The sequence below is a fragment of the Rhinolophus sinicus genome, linkage group LG04, assembly GCF_036562045.2.
Source record: "Rhinolophus sinicus isolate RSC01 linkage group LG04, ASM3656204v1, whole genome shotgun sequence".
In the NCBI taxonomy this organism is placed as follows: domain Eukaryota; kingdom Metazoa; phylum Chordata; class Mammalia; order Chiroptera; family Rhinolophidae; genus Rhinolophus; species Rhinolophus sinicus.
In genome coordinates this window covers 45851484-45874411 of record NC_133754.1, presented here as the reverse complement: position 1 = coordinate 45874411, position 22928 = coordinate 45851484, and the positions used below count along the sequence as shown (strand labels likewise).

At 36.3% G+C, this 22928-nt stretch overlaps 1 protein-coding gene across 5 annotated transcripts in view; it reads left to right on the top strand.

The window, feature by feature from the left end:
* The window catches only part of NALCN (sodium leak channel, non-selective), a 294832-nt gene that overhangs the window by 170911 nt on the left and 100993 nt on the right, over positions 1-22928 (top strand). For 4 of the 5 annotated variants that reach the window (XM_074329502.1, XM_074329499.1, XM_074329500.1 and 1 more), the window contains 2 exons: positions 2238-2375; positions 16345-16419. In XM_074329502.1, coding sequence (XP_074185603.1) covers positions 2238-2375; positions 16345-16419 — 213 coding nt within the window. The remainder of the gene's footprint in view (positions 1-2237; positions 2376-16344; positions 16420-22928) is intronic. The other variant, XM_074329503.1, reaches the window with a different exon arrangement.

The window sequence follows — 22928 nt, the reverse complement described above, 5'->3', positions numbered from 1 at the left end:
TTCAAGTGTCAATAGCAATGTATTTCATACTTTTATGAGCAAAACACTTTGTAAGGTAATGAGATTATAGGAAAATTAACTCAAGAAGAAGTTAAGTTTTTTTACACATGGACAAAGGGAAGTAGAAAAACTTATCTCCTACTTCAAAATTCATTTAAAGAAAAGGGTAAACAGGGTCAAATATATGGTGATGGAAGGAGAACTGACTCTGGGTGGTGAACACAATGTGTGATATAGATGATGTATTACAAAATTGTACACCTGAAATCTATGTAACTTTACTAACAATTGTCACCCCCAATAAACTTTAATTTAAAAAAAAAAGAGTAGTTGCTCCTTTTTTCAAATGGGTCCACTATGTGTTGGGCATTGAATGCCTTCTTATTTTTTCTTTAAAGTTTATTGGGGCGACAGTAGTTAGTAAAGTTACATAGATTTCAGGTGTACAATTCTGTAATACATTATCTATATCTCACATTGTGTGTTCACCACCCAGAGTCAGTTTTCTTTCCATCAACATATATTAGACCCCGTTTACCCTCTTCCAGAGCCCCTCTCCCCCCTCCTTCTTTACCCTCTGATAACCCCTAAACTATGTCTATGTCTATGAGTTTTTGTTTTTTCAGTTGTTTGTCTTGTTCTTTTGTTGTTTTCGATTTATATACTACATATCAGTGAAATCATATGGCTCTCTACTTTTTCTGTCTGACTTATTTCACTTAGCATTATAATCTCAAGATCCATCCATGTTGTCACAAATGGTCCTATTTCATCTTTTCTTACTGCCAAATAGTATTCCATTGTATATATATACCACAACTTCTTTATCCATTCATCTATCGAAGGACATTTTGGTTGTTTCCATGTCTTGGCCACTGTAAATAAAACTGCAATGAACATTGGAGCACGCTTGTCTTTATGGATAAATGTTTTCAGATTTTTTAGGTAGTTACCCAGGAGAGGGATTGCTGGGTTGAGTGCCTTACTTCTAAAAAAGTTACTTATCTCTAGGAAAGGAAACTGCAGAGAGAGCTTACTGCCTGGGAAATAGTGATTCAAGACATCACTGAACACAGGAAGCAATACTTGGAAAAGTACTTACTTTGTCAGAATGCCTGACTAATACTTCTATTAGTGCCACAAATTGATAGAGTGACTTTGGGCTGATCACCCTATCATCCTTTAGACTCCTTTTCCTTGTTTTCAAAAAGAAAAGAGTTAGATTGGATTATCTTTAAGGTCGCTTTTGGCTCTAAGATCCTAATCAGCGTAACAGAGTTTTGTCTTGGGCTCGGTTCATCTTTGTATTATGCTGGGCTTTATGTCTCAGAATCCTGATACCTGAGAATTCAATTTAAGTCTTCATTGTACTAAGGACTATAAAGATGCTTTTAAAGAGTAACTAGCTTCCAATTTTCAACTTTCCCCATACAGCATCATAAATTCTCATTAAGAAGCTTTTATTGATTATTAATGTACATGGAATACGTGAGTTAGAGATGCCTGTGTAATCATATAATTAATAAGAAAAACATGTAAGAATGGAACTAATCAAAGATCTTTGCAGAGACTTTGAGTCCTTTAGCTTGGCTGGCTTTTATTGGAGTGGTCTATATTTTTTTACTTTGGCTTTATCCATGGTCTTCACTCTCTGCCTTGAAAATAAGAAAAATTATGAAAAATGTATTTGCCTTTATTAAGTTGCTCAGCATGGCAATATCATTGAGAAATATTTATTTTTAAAGAGTCTCATTTTTTAATATAACAAATAATATGATAGATGGTTATTATAAAAGTAAAATTAAGGTTGTTATTCTCATATGCCTTTAGACAATTAAATGTCATTCATTATAAACATAAGTTGCACTTAGCAGGAAAACAACTATATAGTAATCTGTTGGAAATGTTAAATAGTTAGCTTATTTAGAGGAGGAAAAAAAGGCAAACAAGCGAAGGTCCTGAATTTTTTTCTAATTTTCTCAACAGTATTTACCACCAACAATGCTAATTTTAATTCATATCAATTATTTTAGTTTTCTGAATCATTAGATATCAAGTTTTTTGAATCTTTCGTTCTCAGACCTTTCCCACCAGTTTAATTAAGGCTGGTTTTCCCCTGCTCAATCAGATAAAAATCAATAATATAAAGATCAAAGTCGTCAAACACCTTATGCTAATTTTAAATTGCATGCGAGCCTAAAGCTGGTGCTTAATACCTTCATTCTTTTCCTCTGCAGGCTTTCATGTCCATGTTCCAGATCCTTACCCAGGAAGGATGGGTAGACGTAATGGACCAAACTCTAAATGCTGTGGGACACATGTGGGCACCCGTGGTTGCCATCTATTTCATTCTCTACCATCTCTTTGCCACTCTGGTGAGTTTAGCACTTTTTTTCAGTTGTATCTAGGAATTCATAACGGGATGAGCACCAACAGATTTTTGGCCTATTTTCAATTTCAGAATGAAAGCCAGAAAACCACTATAGTTGTATGATGTCCCTTCCATTCTAAATTTCTATGAATCAGAGAACTCCTTGAACTGATTTCAGATGTAGGTAAGATGTTGTGTACATCAGATACAGGTGTTTGCATGAGGGAAAACAAGACAAAACAAAATAGAAATCTCACATTAGCATAGCAATTTAACTATCTCTGGGCATTCACACCCTAGATGATCCAAGGATCAAACCAGAACTACATTATTTTCTTTTAATCATGGAGAGACACTCTCTTCAATTTCACTTCTTCTTCTCCGCTGTAATTAAACTGAAGATAGAAGCTGGAGACTTCAGGGTGCAGTCAGTTAATTAGAAATCAGCTCAGTGTTTTCATGCTATGTGAGACTGAAACAAACACATGAGAAAAAAATAAAACGCATAGCTGCAAATATTGTAAAAGCACAATAAAAACTGAATAATTGACTTCTGTCACAGTTTTCTCTTCAATATTATTTCCATTAAGAAGAAAGAAAAAAAACATTATGAAATGCAGCCTATGACATACTAAGATATATAATTCTCAGGTCTTTCTAATGTCAAATGTACATTTCTATGTAATAAATTTGTGCACATTTAAGAAGGAAACTTAAGCTCTACTCTTATGTTAAAAGTTCCAAGTTAAGGAACCAAAATATTACCCTTTATTAGGAACACATGAAATAAAAACAACTGTTACTGTTATTAAGAGGCAAAATGTTTTACAACTTTATTCCTAATACTAAGAACAACCAAGTTAGGTAATAGTCCCATGTTACAGATGATGAAACTGAGGCTCAGAAGAGTTAAGTACTTTTCCCAATGTTACATAGTGTAAATGCCAGAACATTCCCAGGTCTTTCTGGCCTCAAAGCCTGTGGTTTTGTTGCTGCTTCCCTAGATTATGAAGCTTACCATTGTCACTGAAAATGTCTGCCCAAGACATTTTCAAACCTCTGCCCAAGAGTCACTAAAATAAAATAAATTGCAGATGAGCTCTGAGATCCCTTTCAATTCCAAATATCTATGAATCAAATAAGTGCTTGAGAAACTAGATGTTAAATTAGAGGTTGCATTTGCTATAGGCAAAGACTTTCAAAACTAAAACATGTTCATCAAAAAGTATATAGGATATAGTGTTACATGGTATAAAGCCTTGGTTTCAAACAGTAGAACCCCAAAGAAATAGTTTTGGCATTTTTTTATATGGGGTAAGTAAAAATATTCACGAAAGGAAAGAAGACTGAGTAGTGCAAATGGAGGCCTGTCTTCCAGAGACAAATCTGACTGTGCTGGTGTTTACGGGACAGGTGGCCCTGAGGTCCTTGCATCCTCCATTCCAGGACCTTTAAGTCTGTGTCTGTCGTTCATTCATTTATTATTCATTCACTCACTAACTCACTCATGAATTCAACTAATGTTTAGTAAACATCTACTATGTATTTAAGTTCCTTCAAAACTAGGAATAGCGTGGAGAGTATGTATTGATTACGGGTTAAATGTAAGATAAATATGATTGAAATCATCGATGTATGGGGATAATCTATCTAATTGTTTTTCTATTAAAACAATATAATTATTTGCTATCCTCATTGCAATTTTTTTACACACAGATATAGACTTGATCCTTAAGTCAGAGACTCACACATTATAAAAGCAGAAAGAAAAACTATCTCGCCTTGTAAATTATTTAGCAAAGTGAATTTTTTTAAGTGAACTTCTGCAGGGATTGCTAATATAATGAAATATTATATTAAATCTGATACACAGACTTCTTGGGCAGTCTGAATTTTCCTTATTGGGCCAAAAATATGGCCATGACTGTGGAACACTGGAGCACTTCCAAGTCTTCCTGAGGTTTCTTTCACCTGAGCCTTTAGGAATTCACAGAGCACAGCTTGAAAACCCATATCTAATTTCATCCCTTCATTCTACTGATTTAAGTATCTGCTCAAAACTTTTGCTATCATTTTTATTGTGATTTTCAAAAAGTAGTTTTTAGTTAAAACTGAGTATTGAAATTGTTTGTTCTTTTACTTGTAATTTTCTTTAAAAACTCTGTAAAGCAATTGAGAATAAAAAAGTCAGTGAGGACAGTCTGGCAAATATGGTGGAGAACAAGAGTATGCACTTGGAGTTCACAATGTAGAGTCGGGTTCTAGTTCTGCTGCCCACTAGATGTGTGACTGGAAGAAGCAGACAACTTCCCTAATCTCTATGTCATGTTGTATCGGAAACTGAGAATAATGATGCCCCACACCGAGCATCCAAGGTTGCCATCTCCATGTGAGTTGAGTTTGTATTTGGGGGGTTGGTTTAGCCATGAAATAAGAGGATTCTCGTAGGTATCACCAACACCAAGTTCCTTTATGTTAAGTAAGATGGTGTGTGCATTTGAAGCTGTATATTAATAAATGCTAAATGTTTTATGTTAGTTCAGCTGTTTATAATTTATAGATATAAAATATTATTGATTGGTATGAATTATGATTATTCCTGGACCAAGTTCCTGTCTCCCTTCTTCTTTTTTCCCCACACCCCTTCTCCCAGACAATGACTATGACGAAATGGGTATGAATCCCTCTTCAAGTTTTAAATAATATTTCATTAAATTCAACATACTATTAACTATAAGAAGACTCATTCTGTGTAACGTTAACAAAAAATACCAATAACTAAACTGTACACATGGATGATAAGGTGTATCCCAATTTCAGAGTTGTTAAAATGTGAAAATAAATGTAGATGTTAAAATCAATGAAATGCAGTGGTTTCCCACACATATGTATCTATTAAAAATATATAATTAATTTAAGATGATTATCTACAAACATTTTATACCGTTAATGTTTAACATTAATATTAAATTTTTATTTTGAAGAACACTGCTCCAGTGCATTGCTGGCCATCCCTGGGGAAATGTCCAGAGGGCATATTTCTCTCACTATTATCTCCGTACACCGTGCTGAGACCAAGTTATATTTGATCATGTGTTTCCCTCTTTACAAATCATTAGTAGCAGCAATTTTCAGAATAAAGAGTATCAAACTCTACACATATCCTGTTAAGTTTTTCACCAAATATTTTGAAATCTTTTTACCTTAATACACGTAAAGCTCATTAGGTCATTACTATATATAATCATGAATATATGAAATATGACTGAGTATACCATGTTTGCTTAGCGGTTCCTTTCCTAGTGGATACTTAGGTTGTTTTCCAGTGTTTTTACTCTTACAATGTTACAACTAATATGTGTGTGCACTGTATCTGTTTGTGTGAGAGTTTCTCTAGAATATATGTCAGAAAGCAGAATCCGGGATCCTGGATTCTGGCCAAGTGTAGCGCGGGTTTGAGTGCACATACCCGATCGGGTTCACAGGTTTTATTTATATAGCCTGTGACCTAGGACTTGTTTGTGCGTTTTTGAATGATTGTGTAAGTACCTGTATAATATCCTAGATGTTGCCTCCTGGTCCTCAAAACCTAAAATATCTACTGTCTAGATCTGTCATGTGCGGACCTCTGCTCTGTAGGCACAGGGCACTAATTTACCCTCCCAAATGGTTGAGAATTCCTGTGTTCTTACAGTCTGATCTCTGGTTGATATTGTTAGACTTTTAAGATTTTAACAATCTTATGCGTTGAATGGTGGTATCGCTTTGCCTTAACTTGCATTTTTCCATTTCCATAATTATTAATAAGGGAGCACGTCTTCATATGTTTATTGGCCATCTTCTTTATGACTTGCCTGATCATATGCTTTACCTATTTTTCTAGTCTACTTTGTCTTTTTTAAATTCATTTGTTACCTTCTGGCTATTAGTCCCTTGACTATGACATAAATGTCCTCTGCTTAGGTAGTATTTTGTTATTCTGATTTATCTGTAATATCTTTTGATATTATACTTTGACATGGTCAAAACTATGAGTTACTCACTTATGGTCAATATTTATTTTGGACTCATGCTTAACTAATTCCTTCCCACCCTGAGGTAATAAATATATTCTCCTCTATCTTCTCATTGTTTTAAATTTTTGCCTTTTGCCTTTAGGTCTTTAAGGCATCTCAATTTATTGTTTATGTGTACTATAAGTTAGATGAAATACACTGTTTAAATAAAACTCAAATTGATTTTCCTCCACCACATTTACGTGAAATTTTTAAAGCCAAAAATATTTAATGGATTTCTCTGATTATGATGCCTAAAGCAAAAACTATTCAGATTTAAATTTATATTTTTAAAAATGAGAACTAATTAATTCAGTTAAAAAAACACTCTATAACTAAATTAAAGCTGAGAGTGTTACTTCTACACTACCCAAAATGTCTAGGGACCAAAGTCACTTCCCAGATTTTGCTTAACGCATGATCAGCAGTTGTTTTTCTCCTCCTATTTATCCTCAGAGTGACCATCATTATAATGGGCTCTATAGAGTTAGCTTAACTTGATTCAGCACCATTTTACTGAATCTCAGCTACTATGTGTAAGTACTAACCAACATCCTGACCGAAGTGAGAAAGAGCTTATGCCTGTCCTCTTTGAGCCTACAACTAGTACAGAAATAGAACTAGTAAACACAAACAAACCAACGAACAAAACCTGTGATGCAAGGCCTACTAATAGAAATGATAAAAGCCATGAGTGTATGCCATTGCTTACTAAGTGATCAGTGTGCACATAATACACATCTGCTTCCCAGTCTTTCCAGCTCTACCTTATCTGAAATAGTATTTAATATATTGGCAGTAAAGCAGCCAGAGATAGTTTGTGGACCAACATATAAACATGTGCATGGACGTAATAAGCTTGTTGAAAACTAAACATTTCTAAGTTAAAACCTTTATTCCATAAGCCTGTCTTTAGGCTTGAACGTACATTAAAATGAGCATTTTTTTAAAATTCTATGTTTCTTTTTGGAAAATACTACAAAGCATTTAAATTCAAATGGGGCAAAAAAAAGTCCGCATAAATACACAAGCTCTGATTGTTTTTTATCCACGCTTCCCAGGGGTGTCACACAACCTGGTGAGTTCCTGATTTTGTCTTTTCAGGGAACAGGCATGTGCCAAGTAGCAAAAAAAGAAAAAAAAAAAAATGTTTCACTGCGGTTTGTTCTGGAATTAAAACAAACAAACAAACAAACAACAACAGAAAAAAAAAAAACCAGCAGGCTATTCCATCACCCCCTGGGGATACCAATTTTTCAGCTCACAATGAAAATCAAGTTTAAGTGTATAGTCAATGCATATTCATAACCATTACCTATTATCCCTTTAAAATGTCTCTTTCATCCAACAGGTATGTATTCTGTATTTCTGTCCTGGTTGTAGAATTGTCTAATGCTTGTAAAAATCAATCTTTTCCCCCACTTTTGCCAATGATTTACGGGTTAAGGACTATGGAAGACTTACCCAGTTAAAAGACGTTTTTTTCCTCACTGTTTTTCCTTTTACTATTGTTTCAAAGGAAAGTACTGTGATGTGAATACTGAAAAAGAAAAATGTAATTAAGCATTCATTGTGGATAGTCTTTTTGTTACCTTTGAAGTGCTTAAATTAACACAGCAATCTCTTGATTTTGCTTCTGTAGTGCCAGCTTTCTGAGAATAGTCATATTTTGTTGACAGAAATGGGCTTTCCAATGTGTAAATTAAATAACTTGATTTTATAGAATTTATTTAAAAGTGCATCTGTGTTGAACATTTCCCATTTTACATTGCTCTGATTACATTTGACTTTTTGTTGACCTATATAAAAATGAGATTGTTTCCAGTTACAGCCTGCAAGATGGTTTAGGAGAGTATGATTATAAATGGTAAAAAGGAAAAGAAAAAACACAAGATTATAGAGTGTTGACCAGATTCCTGCTGTACTTCTATTGTATACTTGGAAATAAGTTTTTAAAAAAATAGAAATTATTAATGAAGTTCATAGAGAAAGAAATAAGAGTAAAGGTGACATTTCAGCTAAAGGGCTATCTTTAAGATGTATGAAAAGGAAAAGAAAATAGTAAAAGTCAACTTCAGAAAAGAAATGAAAAGGGAAAGGTACATAAGGCCGGGGTGTGATTGTATGCAGAGTAAGAGAATGCAGAATAGGATGTGCAGTTACAGAGACAGAAATTGTCAACCAAGAAACCTGTTCTAAAATGGTAAGGCCACCGTCCTGTAAAAATAAACCATAACTTTCAGCATTTGGAATCATGATAAGCCAATAGTGAGTTATAGATAGAGAATGAGAACCCTAGTGTGTTGGAAAGAATGGTCATGTCACAACAAAATTGGGGTAAATAATAATACTAGGAACTACAACTATTTCTGTAGTTTATTCAATTTTGCTGGCATATATTTGGGCTAAATGAAAGAAAAGTTTAATTGTGGTTCAATGTATAAAACTTAAAACGTGTGAATACTTAGCAAACCGTTAGCTCAGGTGAATCGGGCTTTTTCAGGACCATGTAAAGAGAGGGAGAAGGAGAAGAGAGGTTATAAGGATTTATAGTAACCTAACACTTATTAAGACTCTGGGGCAGGAACCATATTGAACCTGGAAAAGGATGCTTTGAAATCCACTAACTAGAAGGTCAGCATCCCTACAATCTATTGCTATGTCATTTATAAAAATTTTAAGATTGCCAGGCTTCCACAAACCTGATATGTGGCATTTTCCACAGTGAATACATTGTCAATGCTAAAAATATCTTGAGAATGGGCGTTATGATCTGAGGGAAATAAAGAAATAGATACCTGAAAATTTTTAATAGTTATTCTTCACTTTTTCATTGACATTGTGACTCATAATGTTTCAATATTGATCATAAAATAAGGAAGTGAATGTATTACATCAGCTGTACATTACGTGTAGAACAAATACGTGTGTTGCATATTCATATAATGGAATGTTATAGACCTGTTAAAAGTGGCAAGTAGCCAATTCATGAAAAAATATTCATGAATTTTTTGAAGCATTGCACAAATGAAATATTACTGCACTGTCTTGAAAGCATACACTGCTGTGCTTTAAGAAAGCTCAAGAGGAAATGAAAGGATATATCACTGATGTTTATTCCCCTGAAATTACATCATTAAAAAAAATAGTGATATAGTATTCCATGCCACATTACAAATTTAAAAATTATATAAATCTAAATAATAAAAAAATAGAGTAGGTTGGTTGCATAATTTAGAACTGGCAAAGTATAAAGGTGTTTCATGCAAATGATGAAGCTCTTTGATTCAAGGTGGCAAGTCCCTGTAAAAATTCTTATTACATTAATAACATTTTAATATAAACCTGTGAATCACATTTAATGGCTATGGAAAACCTTTTGGCACAGCACATGTGGCACTTGTAGGTAAACATTGACTGAAAATAAGATTCAGACATCAATGAAATGGGCTCAGATTATTAATGAGCATTACCTCAGCTTTCTACAGAAATAGAACAAACAAATGAAAAAGAAAACAAGAGAGAGAGAGAGAACTGAGGAACGGTTCTTACTTTCAGGGAAAAGATTTGTCCCCCACTCCCATGACTTTCAATGCCATATGTTGGAAAGGGGCCAACACCCAAGTCAGCCTTCACTCTCAGTTCAATTCCACACAGCACTGGGTTTGTAGGAAAATAACATATCTCATTGATGGTGTAAATTAAAAATGATGGAAAGCAAGCTGCCACCCTCCCTTCACTTCTATTTCTTTATCACAGTGCTTATTGCCACCTTATTTGAGTCTGAGAAAAGAACTACAAAGTAATTCTCACCTCCTGACAATAAGCTGCAGACTCACCCTCTCTCCTGCATCTTCTGTTTCCATTCCAAAGAGACAATCAAAGCCAGAATTCAGTCATCTCTCACCCTGAATGCCAAGTCTTCACCTTATCACAGTGCCCTATACTTCAGGAACGTGGCGACAAGGAACAAACTAAAAGTCCATGTCCAAATCAGTTCAGCAGGAAACTTCAAGCTCCACATCTATTTTTAAATACGGTTTCTGATTTTATCATCATGTTGTCATGTTCATTCAGCAGTGATACCCCGACACGCAAAGGTATTTGTGGAAAGAACTTAGGTTTGATGATCGTTTAAAAAAAATTTAAACTTCCCCTTATATTTTGTATTGGCGTAGAATTAACTCCTGGTCATTCGCAAAATGTGAAAGCATTCATAAGACTCTACAAAGTGGGAAAGGAAAAAAGATTTATTGAAAGTCAGACAGAGAGAGAGTTCTAGTTGGAACTGGCAAAAGGAGTTTAGCCAGGGCAGAGTCTGATGGAGACAACTGCAGTGGGTTTCTGTTTAGCTCGAGTTTTATATTTTTCTAAGTAGGAAATAGGGTGTTTGTCAGCTTGCAGGTTGGCTGCCATTACAATTGTCTTCTCCTGAAAACTGTCCTGTTCCCATCTATGAGTGTTTGTTAGTTTGCAGAGGGTTGCCGTTGCGATTGGGAACTGTTCTGTTCCTACCTACAATGAATGTAAGGTGCTTGTCAGCTTGCAGGTGCAGTGCTCACCAGGGGATTCATAGCCAAGTGGTTACTTTTAATGCCTATTCCTGATAACTCACAAACTCGCTCCTGTTAGCTCTTTGCCTGTCCCACCCTGCCAGCTCACAAGCCCACTCCTGTGAACTGTTTACTTGTCTCATCATATTACCCTTAAATTTGTTGCCAAAACCCCTCCCAACAGCTTGTCCCAATTCTGTAAATGTGGGGCTTTCAAACTGCAAAGGCCCTTCAGCATTTTTCCTAACAAAGCCAAAGCTTTTCCTTTTTGAGGCTTGCTTTTTCTCTACAATGAAAATCAAATTCTTATCTGCATAAAAAGTAAAAAGTGCAGCTAGCATCTCACATCTGTCTCTGTCATTCTGCTATGAGGTAACTTTTTTCTCTTTTCTTCGAGAAAAATGTATAAAATGTACTCTTTAAAAAAATAAACAAAATGTTATGTGTTTAATAACCTTTTATAAAACTGCACTTTATACTAATTATCATTTCAATGATCCAGTTTAAAATAACTACATTACATGCATTAAAAAATATCTGAAAGGAAAAAATTAACAGAGAAGAAGCAAATGTCATCACTGTGATTATTAAAGCCTCCCTTGGTGGCATTTAGGCAAACTGTCCACCCCCATCCTACCTCTCCAGCCTCCCCAGCCTCCTCCCTGGCAGCCATGCTCTGGCCTAACTTAAGTGCTCACCAGGACCCCAATTAGCCACATGCTCCCAAAGTCCTGTCTTCACTCAGGCCATCAAGAAAGCCTTTCTCACAGTTCCCTTCCTGCTGATGTCATCCTTCTCCTTGGCACCTCCATATCTTGGTAGCACATTTTGGTTGGATTCAGTGCCTCACCATCTTAAATAAGCAGCATTCAAAAGATGCACCTGGACCCATGTGCCCAGATCAGCTGTTGGAAATCTAAATGCTCAGATGGCACAGAACTAAATGTGTGATCCTCTGATTGGGTTTAGTTTCTGGTTGTTAGTCTTCACACTTGTGCAGCCCCCCTGGAACCCTCACTCCAATTTTCCTTCACATTCCTGCTTTCTGAGATGAAAGAATAATGCTTTCTGGGGTGATGGAGCATGAAGGAGGCAAAAGCTTTGGAGAAAGGAGGGAGGTGAATGAAGTATGTTTTGGTGCGAGGGTGACATGCCACACACAGTGGCAACAGCAGTACTTGTACCAACTTGGGTGTGCTTTGACATTCAGTATTTGTCTTATACCAACTTCTTGTCTGAATTTGAGTGGGAGATAGCCTTGCTGGGGGTCCCACATGGTCAAGAGGCAGCCTGGACAGATTTGCCCGAGGTCTTAGTAGAGAGAAGGCCTAACAGATGCCCCAAGAACAAGCCTCCCTTACTTCCGGCCTGGAATAGTGGAACTTCAAAATTCCCAAGGAGTTGAAAACTAGTGTGTAGCAATAACTCTACTATAGAAACAACGTCCCAAGCCAGAGACCAGATGGAGTGTAGAGAGGGTTAAATTGGGGCCTCCAAAAAGATATACCCACGTCCTAACTCCACACCTCTGATTGTGACCTTATTTGGAAAAAAAGGGTCTTTGCACATGTAATTAAATTAAGGATTTTGAGATGAAATAGGACTACCCAGGTGGGCCTAAATCCAGGATTACCCAGGTGGGCCTCAAAAAAAAGTGTTTTTTTAAGAGATAGATAAGGACAAGACACAGGGAGAAAGAGAAGGTCATGTGAAGTCAGAGGCAGAGATTGGAGTGATGCCACAACAAGCCAAGGAACCCTGGGGCCACTAGAAGCTGGAAGAGACAAAGAAGGATCCTTCCTTAGAGCCTCCTCCAGAGGGAGCATGTCCTGCTGACAACTCAATTTTGGGCTTCCAGGCTCCAGAACTGGTATAGAATACATTTCTGTTCTTTGAAGCCACCAAGCTTCTGCAATTTGCTACAGCAGCCTCAGGAAACTAAAACAGAGCGTGTGACTGAGAGTCAGAAATCTTAGCAGATGCTGCAGGAGCTGAGGTGGTGATTAACTGAGCAGGGAGAAAGCCCAGATCTCCCAAAACAAGCGCCATCACTGCCTCCATGGGTGACAGAGGAGATGCCACATGGCCACAGTGGATGAGATGCCGATGACAATAACTAGCCCTAAAAAGAAAAGGAACATTATTCAAATGTAACTGAATTTTAAAGAACTAAATTGGATTGATATAGCAAGATTCAGTTTTCAGCCATCAACACTAATGGAGGGCTTATGGACTAAATTAAGTTCATTTGTAAAAATTTCAAGAAACTCATTTTAGTTTCCTATAGCTAAGTTTACATCTGCATGCTTTCTTACAGGCTATACCACACACCAGTGTTGTCGGGGGAGGGTTAAAGGAAAATATGATAGCTGCAATCTGTTGAGCTATTTTTAATTATTATAACTGTTAATATTTTACAAATGAGGGCACTGAAACGCACAGTGGGCTAGTGGTTGCCACATAGCTTGTGACTGTTTGCTAACCGAGGTCTCAAACCACAATGCTCTTTTCTACCACTGTACCAGCCTATATCTGCTTAGGTCCACTGCGAACTTCATTGCAGTGTGCACAATATTATGTTTATGTTCCTGACCGGGTGGTGTCTGGCACATCAATGGAGTCCAATCAACTGCTTGTCGAATTTAATCGAATAACCTAACCTGACTGTCCTTAAGTAACCTGCCATCTGGCCATCTGTCTGGTGTTGGGCAAATAATTAAAACTGAAATCTCCTGCCAACCCAGAAAACCTCTCCACCAAAGTAGACTAGAAAGAAAACAGTTTTATTATCGAATAAGCACTAACCCAGACCGCAGTGGGCATCACAGGCAACCCACTAAGAGATCACACAGACAGAAAGCAACTCACACTTTTATACATATCCCCGCATTGCATCCATGTTCTCAAGATGAAAAGTACTAGTCCTCAAGTAAAAAAACTCCACAGCACCATTTATTAAATATAGTTACCCCTAAATTCACCTTGTAGTGGGGTGACCATCTGTGGCAGCTAATTGCCTTTATCCAAAGGAAAAAATAAAACTTCTCATATCTCCGTGACAAGTAGGTAGTTTTGCTGTGTGAAGACAGGTGGCTAAGTTACACTCCCACCCTCCCATGGAGAAGAGGAAACAGGGCACTATTCCTAGGTTGTGAAACAAGTAAGGCTTATTTAGAGCTTGAAAAAGATTTATATACATCTCAAAGGGACAGAGTTTTCTAAGGAAATGCAAAGACAAGTTTTCTAAGGAAATGCTCTAAGAAAATAGAGGGGAACAGTTGCTTTCCCTGTTTTCATCAAGGAAAATTAACTATTATTGTTTTTTAGAATTTTTGTTAGCCCTTTCACTGGGAAGATAGGACAACTGGTTAAATTAGGACACAGAGCAGTGCCTGCTCAAATGTCAATGAGTGATAGAAGTGTTGTGAGACAGCTCGTATTAGCAGCAGGAGGCCCTCAGGTGGACATCCCTGAATCTGGAGTGAGGTTGCCAGGGAAGGTAGACTCCTCCTCTGACGTTACTTTGGATGATAACATCAAGGTCAACATCAAGGTCATGGGAAGGGGGCTAAACTCTGAATGAACTATAAAATGTCCTGTTTGGAATAATGTCTGGTTTAGAGTAAGCATAACTATATCGGTGCCCATGGTGTGGCAGACGTGGTGACATCAGTAAAAATCTAGACCGTATCTTCTTTAAATTCTGATAGGATTGCAAAGGACATTACTATAAAAAGGAAGGGTACTGGCACTTGTCCCAAGCCAAGCATATTCTGTTAATTTTAATAATATTTGGAGGCTTTTTCCCCCTTGTTAAATACTCATTACATTTGGAAAAGAGCTAGCCATTAACTTCTGCATAATAATCTCTCTGGTACTTAAAAGTCATGACTAAATTGCCTCAGTTTTCTTACCTCCGTGCTTAACCATCTAATGTTAACAAACGGGAATAATTTGTTAAGAGGGAAATTGAAAGGAAAAATATAAATTAGGAGTGATAATATATCCTAATTTATAATCTATACAAATGTGGAACTTTAGAGAATTCAAAATTGAAAAGGGACTAGAAATTAAAATATTTTTAAATTCTACATTTTTGCTGTTTTCTTTCTTTTACCTTATTTACCCATTCCAAAAGAAGCAATGCCTTTTTTTGTTTGTTTGTTTGTTTGTTTTTAATTTGGGAAATATGGTGAAATACAAAGAAAAGGAGAAAAATCCATTTTTCACAGACAGACACCATTAACATTTCTAAAGAATCTCTTTCTAGCATTTTCTCTATTCCTTTTTGCACTTCTAACACATATACTCTCATTTAATATTGTAAATATAAGCATTTTTTCAATACCAATTAAAATTAATGAGTGCATTAGTCACCTATTGCTACATAACAAATTATGAACAATTTAAGAGCTTACACCACGATAAACATTATCTCGTGCAGTTTCTGGGGTCTGGAATCTGGGACAGGTTTAGCTGGTGTTTCTATTTCAGTGTCTGATGAGTTTCCAGTCAAGATGTTGGCTGGAATTGCAGTTACCTAGTTACCTGAAGGCTTTAGTAGGGCTGGAGGATCCACTTCTAAGATGAGTCTCTCACGTGGCTTTTGGCAGGAGGCCTTAGTTCATCACTACATGGGCTCTCTGTAGGGTCTCTCAAGTGTCCTCATGACATGGCACCCGGTTTCCTCCAGAGTGGGTGGTGCAAGAGAGAGCAAGGTGACAGCCGCAATGTCTCTTATCACCTAACCTCACAAGTCACACACAATCATTTCCGTAACATATTGGTTACACAGACCAGCCATATTCATCGTGGCAGGGGACTCACAAGAATTTGAAGAACAGGGACTCTCAAAAGTGTGAACACCAGGGGAACTTCTGTGAGACTAGCTACCACAGTGGGACTTTTTAATGCCTGCATGAATTTTATAATAGAGATCTCTATAACTGTATTAACTATTTATATGAGATTATATATTATTTCCAGTATTTCATTATTGCAAATAACTTGATCAAGCACCTTTGTATAAAAAACTTTTCATCAGTACTTCAGATTTTTTTTTTTTTTTTTTTTTGGTTATGGTCTCAGAAGTAGGATTATTGAGTTATAAGAAAAGTTTCTTTAATTCCCATTTTAAATCGCCTCCATAAGCAAATTAATATTTTATATTTATTTCAGTTAACATATGCATTTCCTTCAATGTATTTGTGATAAATACCTTATAATACCTACACAACTACATGTTTATTTTTCATTTAATGCTTTCTATATGGTATGCATTTTAGGTAGATATTTTATATCTATATATAATATTTTGATACTTACAGCATGTGGGTTTTTTCATTGTTATTTAACCGTTTTATAGATCCTCCTGAGTTTGTTTGTTGCTGTTATTTTGGACAACTTAGAACTTGATGAAGATCTAAAGAAGCTTAAACAAGTAAGTAATGTATGGGGGACTCTTTAAACATGTACTTACAGGTTATATTAAAGCAGTTTGAGCTTCAAAGTAAAAAATTAGATTTTAATAAGTTAGGGCAGTCTAAGGTGGCAATTTTTTGTTTGTTTGTTTAATTTTTATCCATTATCAGCAAAGGAAATTTTCTCTTGCTCCATAATTATCCTAGGAATATTTTTATGTTATTATAAGTAACATAAGATTGGCATAATATAGTAAGTTGGATTTGGAGACTATTCTCCTTCTGCCATTAAATGAAGGTTGTCTGGAAATGAAATGCCTTAGGGCCAGATTGCCATTTTGCATAATTATATGAAATACTCTTGATCATCATCATAAAAATATTAAACATCAATTTTCCTGACCTCTAGACACTAAAAGAGAATTTAGTCTGGGTTTCCATGGTTATTATAAGAAATGGAATAGAATAAATGATCAACTGTGTGCCCAGTTATGTATGAACACAGATTGGGTGTTATGGCAATGATAATCGTATCAAAACAAAATGGAAATGAAATTGTGTGAAAGTTATTTATTGACGGCAGAAAGACAACAGGTAGGAGCAACCATTCTCATAGTTTCTGTTACATGAAGGATACTTGGCTTATATATTTGGCTTTATCAAAGAGTATAGACCTTTTGAGAAGTAGAGTTAGTGGGAAAGGACACTGGATGCCATATTCTTGGATCACCCTCCTCAGCACTGCAAGAATAGCTGGGATGTTAACAAAGAGAACCAAGGCTCTAAAACAAATCCTATCTGGAATTCCATGAGGCCCTACACCTTCAGAATTTTCAAATTCCATCTGAATTGTCTGTATTTAACAAAGCAAAGATATAACCTATTTAAATTATTTTGTTGTCATTTACATATATGAAAGTCATTTTAGGCTTTTCATCTAATCACTCTTGTTTATCTCCAAAGCCTATGATTTTTAACTAAGGGTTGTCAATAATGAAAAATATTGATATAAAGATGCCCCTGAAATCTACGTAACTTTACTAACAATTGTAACCCAATAAACTTAAATTTAAAAAAATAATAATAATAAATAAAAATAAATTCAAAAAAAGATGCCCCTTTAAATAAACTATATGGTACTTTGCTTTGACTATATATCATTAACTATAAAAAAAAAAGAAAGGAAAAAAAAGCTTTTATTTAATCACTTGCTAGATATTAGTGATGTTTTGTATTTCTGAAAATACTGTTCATCAGAGATGATTATCCAATAGTGCTAGCCTATAATTTAAAATATCTTCTTTGAATAGAGATATTTGAGCATTGAAAAATCTCAATCTTAAAATAGCAAATCTCTTTTCATTAGTATTTTTCACATTTTTTTCTTTGCCATGATTGGACTGAAATTACATTTCTATTAAATTCATCTATTAATTTTACACTTGAACTTCATGAAATTGCTGTGGACCAAATATTGTTAGAATAAGCTAAAATGTTCCTGGTTCACTTTCTTTCATTTTTTATAAGAATATTTTGTGTTTTCACTAGTTTTTAACAATTATGTCACTTTTTTATATCCCTGGTTTTCCTTATTTCCTTTGATTTTGGCCTTTGAGGTAAGGCTCATATACACAGTTTCAAACACACACACACACACACACACACACACACACACACACACGTGCGCGCATCACTTTCATACACACATGCACATAATGATGTAGATACCTGAAACTTTAAACTGTCTTTTATAGCTTCTTTTATGCTTCCAGTAAAAATGTTACCTAAAACATTTGTTTAGTTTTCCATGTGCAGGCCCACCCCTTAAGGATTTAAAGGTATATACTTTATTTTTACTATTCCCAGATAGATAATAGAATGGGAGAAATGTGGGGGGAAAAATGCTTGATTTTCTTAATGTTTGAAGTTTAGAAAGCACTATGTATTTCAAAGTCTGTCTTTGTTTAGGTCAAACTTTTTTGGTCATCTTTTACCCTTTCCACCAACTAATCTGTAGGTTCTTATAGCTACAGTGACATTTATTGACCACTCACTCAGTGTCAGGTGCTTTGCATTTTAACTTATTTAATTTTCACAACAACCATGTGATGGAGGTGTTACTAATATATTCATCTTACAGATGAAGAAACTAAGACACAGAGAAGTTAAGTAACTTGCCTAGGGTCACACAGCGAATAAGTGGCAGAGTTAGGATTTGAACCCAGGAAATTTGGACCAAAATCTCAGACTCCATATACTCTACTGAGTTGATCTAAAGATATATAAATGCCAAACAAGAGTCATGCCTTATGTGGAGGCTCACTCACAGGACTGTTAATTACCCATTTATAAATAATGATATTTTAGGTGACAGGGATGTCATTCTATTCACCAAATAACTGTTGATGTCAGGGAAAATTTTCTGAGGAATGGAGGTGAATTAAATAACCCAATCATTAAAAATATCCAAAATAGTTCTTTGTTTCCCCTTGAAAAGCAGGTGATCTAATCAGAGCCACTGGAGTTGTGATGTTTGCAGACTTTAAGAGCTAAAATGCTTGCTATTCACTCCACATAGTGGCAGAGGCTGCTCAGGGCTCCTCTTCGCTCGGTGACCTTGTGGAACAATGATCCTCCTTGGACACAGACATAATATTGCAGCATATTAACATTTTAGCCAGGCCTCTAGAGGCTTTCAATCTGTTTTATTATGATTGTGGAAAAAACAACACCATGTTAAACTATAAATGTTGGTTCATAGACATTTTCAAGAGTAATAGAAATCAGTGAGAGTTACCTCTAAAATGGAAAAGTTAAATATGAAACATTAAATAGAGCTATTAGGAAGAGAAAGTTAATTCTCACACTTGGGAGAGGAAACATGACCCTGAAGATGGGCAAGATAGAAGATTATGGTAGAAAGCTAAAAAATACAGTGAAGGAATTGGAATGGAGGAGAAGAAATAAGTGAAGAAGTAAACTAGGAAAACATTTAAGGTATGAACTTAAGGGACAAATCACAGATTATGACTACAACACAATGATAAAATGGGAGCAATGTGACCGAATCTGGAGTCTGGACAGTGACAAAGTCAGATGGTCAAATGTCAAGGCCACCAGAGCCTCTCAGGGAGAGGTTCCCCGAGGGCAAGTATGGTCTACATGATCAGCAGTTGGCGGAATCGTGGAATAGTATTCTCCTTAATTAGAAACGTGATGATATCTATATTTTTCCTGTTCTTTTCTGAAGTCACCTCCTTGCCTTTTAAGACAGTGGTTTCCCACCAGGGATTGCTGACCTCTAGGGCTTTTCAAGAGAAACTATGGAGCCAGCAGCCCTTTTCACTACTACAGGAAGCCGAAAGAGAATTGTTCGTTTACCCAATGTGAGATCAGATGTGCTAACTAAAATGCCAACTTGAATACTTGTAGGGGGAAATCTGCCAATTCTAGGCGGCAGCACTGCCCCCTAAAGCTAAAGCTCTGAAGTCTCTTCATGTATGCTTTCCTTTAAGGAAAAAGAAACCACATTGAATTATTTATTGCTTAATAAAGGTGTTTTGGTAGACAAAGTAGTTATTTTTAAGAAAGGTAGGATTCAGAGGGCAGAATAAAAGGGCTCCTTGGAGAAGAATTTTGAAAGTTTCTGATACAAATGCCCATTCCCACCACTTCCCTTCTCCAAGATATTGCCAGTGTTGTGCCTTAATAGTAACCAAATGTAGCTTTCCTTTATCACTCTTCAAAATAAATAATTTTCTAAAAATCATACCAATTATATACATCCATGTAAAATCGATCTATTGCTTTCCCTGTGTTTCACATAAGATGCAATCTATTCCTAACAGCTATATACAGTAGTAGCAATCATTTCATAGAGGCTGTAATTGACATGACCCCACATCTAATTAAATAGAGACCATGCTTCTATTTTCAGAATCCTCAAAACCCAATAATGGACCTGGAGTGTGTGTGGAGGGCGGAAAAGGGGAAGGGAGAGAATGGTTTTTTACATAAGATCAGAAAAGTGACTAAAAATGAGATTCTTGGTGAATGTGTAATTTGGCTGTTGAGAAGCCAAATCAGTTTGTATAGAGGCTAAAAAAAATCCCTTGACCTACTACTGTCCTCTGAGTAGTAGGAGAAGACAATGACCTTGGTGTAAGAGTAACACAGGGGAATGTAAGTGGAGTTTTGCAAACTTTGAAAATGAAGCGAATTCTTGCAGCTTTAATGATTTTTGTAAATTCAGTGCAAGACAGATATAAAGGGTTTTCTTTTAAGTAATATGAAATTCATTAAACTGTGAAGGAAAAAAAAAAAACCACAGAGAAGCCTCAGGGAAAGAATCATTGAAAAGAGATATATAGATACTCTGTTTAGATTAAATTCAAGGCTCTACAGTTAAAAATGTTTCCCCAGCTCTGTATCAAGTCTCGTTTGAATCCTGTTTCGAATTCGATGTTTGGCCTTTTGCATGTTGAGAGTGAGGGGTAGGGATATGTAAAGAAGCTTCTCTCTCTTATTGACTGTGATTTTTTTAAAAACAAAAACAATAAAAATCTTATATTCCTTTTTATAATGTGAGCTCCAGGTTAAAGTTTGTCTTTAGCCTTATCTGAGATCTTTCATTTCATCTCTGTCTTGTCTCCTATGCTGAAGTCATTCCAGACTTGGGACAACAGCAAGGAGACAGGGTGTTGCCAGAGAGTACCATTCATCGAAGCTCTGGTTGCCATCTCCTGATTTGAGTCGAGCCTTACATTCTTCTCAGTCTTTTGTTCCATCTCTCATGAGTGAACTCAAACTAATGTAACATAAAAGAGAGTGGTGGAACTGCTACAATAATAAATATTGCTTATTGAAAACTACCTTCTGTAAGGCACTTCATATTAAATTACTGAATTTAATCCTGAATATTAATGACGCAGAAACTAAGCTTCAGAGGAGTAAACTTCTTGCCCCAATTCACAGGATTTGTAAGTGCCTAAGATGGAATAACATGGCCTCTCTGATGCTAAGCCACTGTCCTCACCAAAAGATGCCACACTAGTGCATTCATTCATTATGAGACACATGACTAGAAAATAGATTGGATGAGATGCTTACATTTGTGAATCAACATATTCCTTCTCTATGGGTGCATGGACTGGAGGCCAAATCAGAATCAGAATATAGCTTAGTGAGCCAGGAGTCAGTGTGGGGTGTGCGGGAGGAGGGTTGCATAATTCAAATGTGTAACGGCATCAAGCTAAGATTGTCTGAGGTATCCTTTTATAGTTGGTACATCACTATCCATTCTGTAATCCTGGGGTCTGAGTACTCATCTACTGTGCGTCAGATATTGTGTGAGGAGCAAGGGACAAAATGATGACCAAGACATTGTTCCTGCCTTCAAATAGCTTGTCAGCTGGTGGGAGAAGTGACAAGGAAACGTATCACAGAGGTCTGTGGAGCACATAGGCACATCTAACAGAGACTACAAAATAAGAGATGTTTTCTCGCAAGTATGATATCGACAGAAATCTGAAGGTTGAGTAATGCCTATCCAGGTGAAGAGGGTTGGAAGAAGGTAGCATGAGAAATTGTACTTAAGTCCAAGGGAACAACAACCTTTTTATTTAGGCAAGAAAAAAGCACGGTGTGGTTTTTTTTTTAAAGAAACTGCTGGGAGTTCATCCTGGTTCAAGTATAGAAAAAGGGAGAAAATGGTGAGCCGAAAATATAAGCAGGGACCAGCAGATGAAATGGTATGAGCAGCGCTAAGCATTATGCTAAGGGCATTTAAGACAAAGAGTGGCATAATCTCCCCTACAGTCTAGCTTCAGTGCGTAAAGTGAACAGAAGGGCACCTAGGCTGAAGCTAGGAGGACCCGTGTCTGAGACAGAAAGTGATCATAGCCTCAGCTAAAGGAAACAGAGATGAGGGAACATAATGGAGTAGTGAAATACAGAGGAGGGAAAACAGGATAGGATTTGGTGACTGACAAGGATGTTACCCAGGTTTCTAGATTGCCCTAGATGTGCCAAGACAGAGAATAGAGGAGAAGGGAAAAAATGGGACTTTTGCTTGTTTGTTTGTTTGTTTGTTTGTTTTCTTTAGAGGGATGGAGGCTTGTCATATATTTTCCATGAGATAGATGCCTGGGAGATATCTATGAGACGATGTCTAGAGGCAGATGAAAGGTTTAAAGGTTAGGTGAAATGTCTGGGCTGAAATAGATACTGGAGAGGAGCAAAAATCAATATGCAGATGATCATTTAAAGCCCTTAGGAATCGTGACTTTACCAAGGGAAGAATGGTTCCCTGAGGAATAACCACTGAATCGTATAAGACAATGAGGGGGCCCTGAAATGTGAAAGAGAAGTCACAGCCCAAGAGGCAGAGGAAAGTCTAGAATGTGTTTGTCATCAAATACAAAAGGTAAAAGTGTTTCAAGAAGGAGTCTGTTGGTCAACAATCTCAAAGATTTCAGAGAGGTCAGAAATTGTCACCATAGAAAATAATCCTATCTACCATAGCATGAGA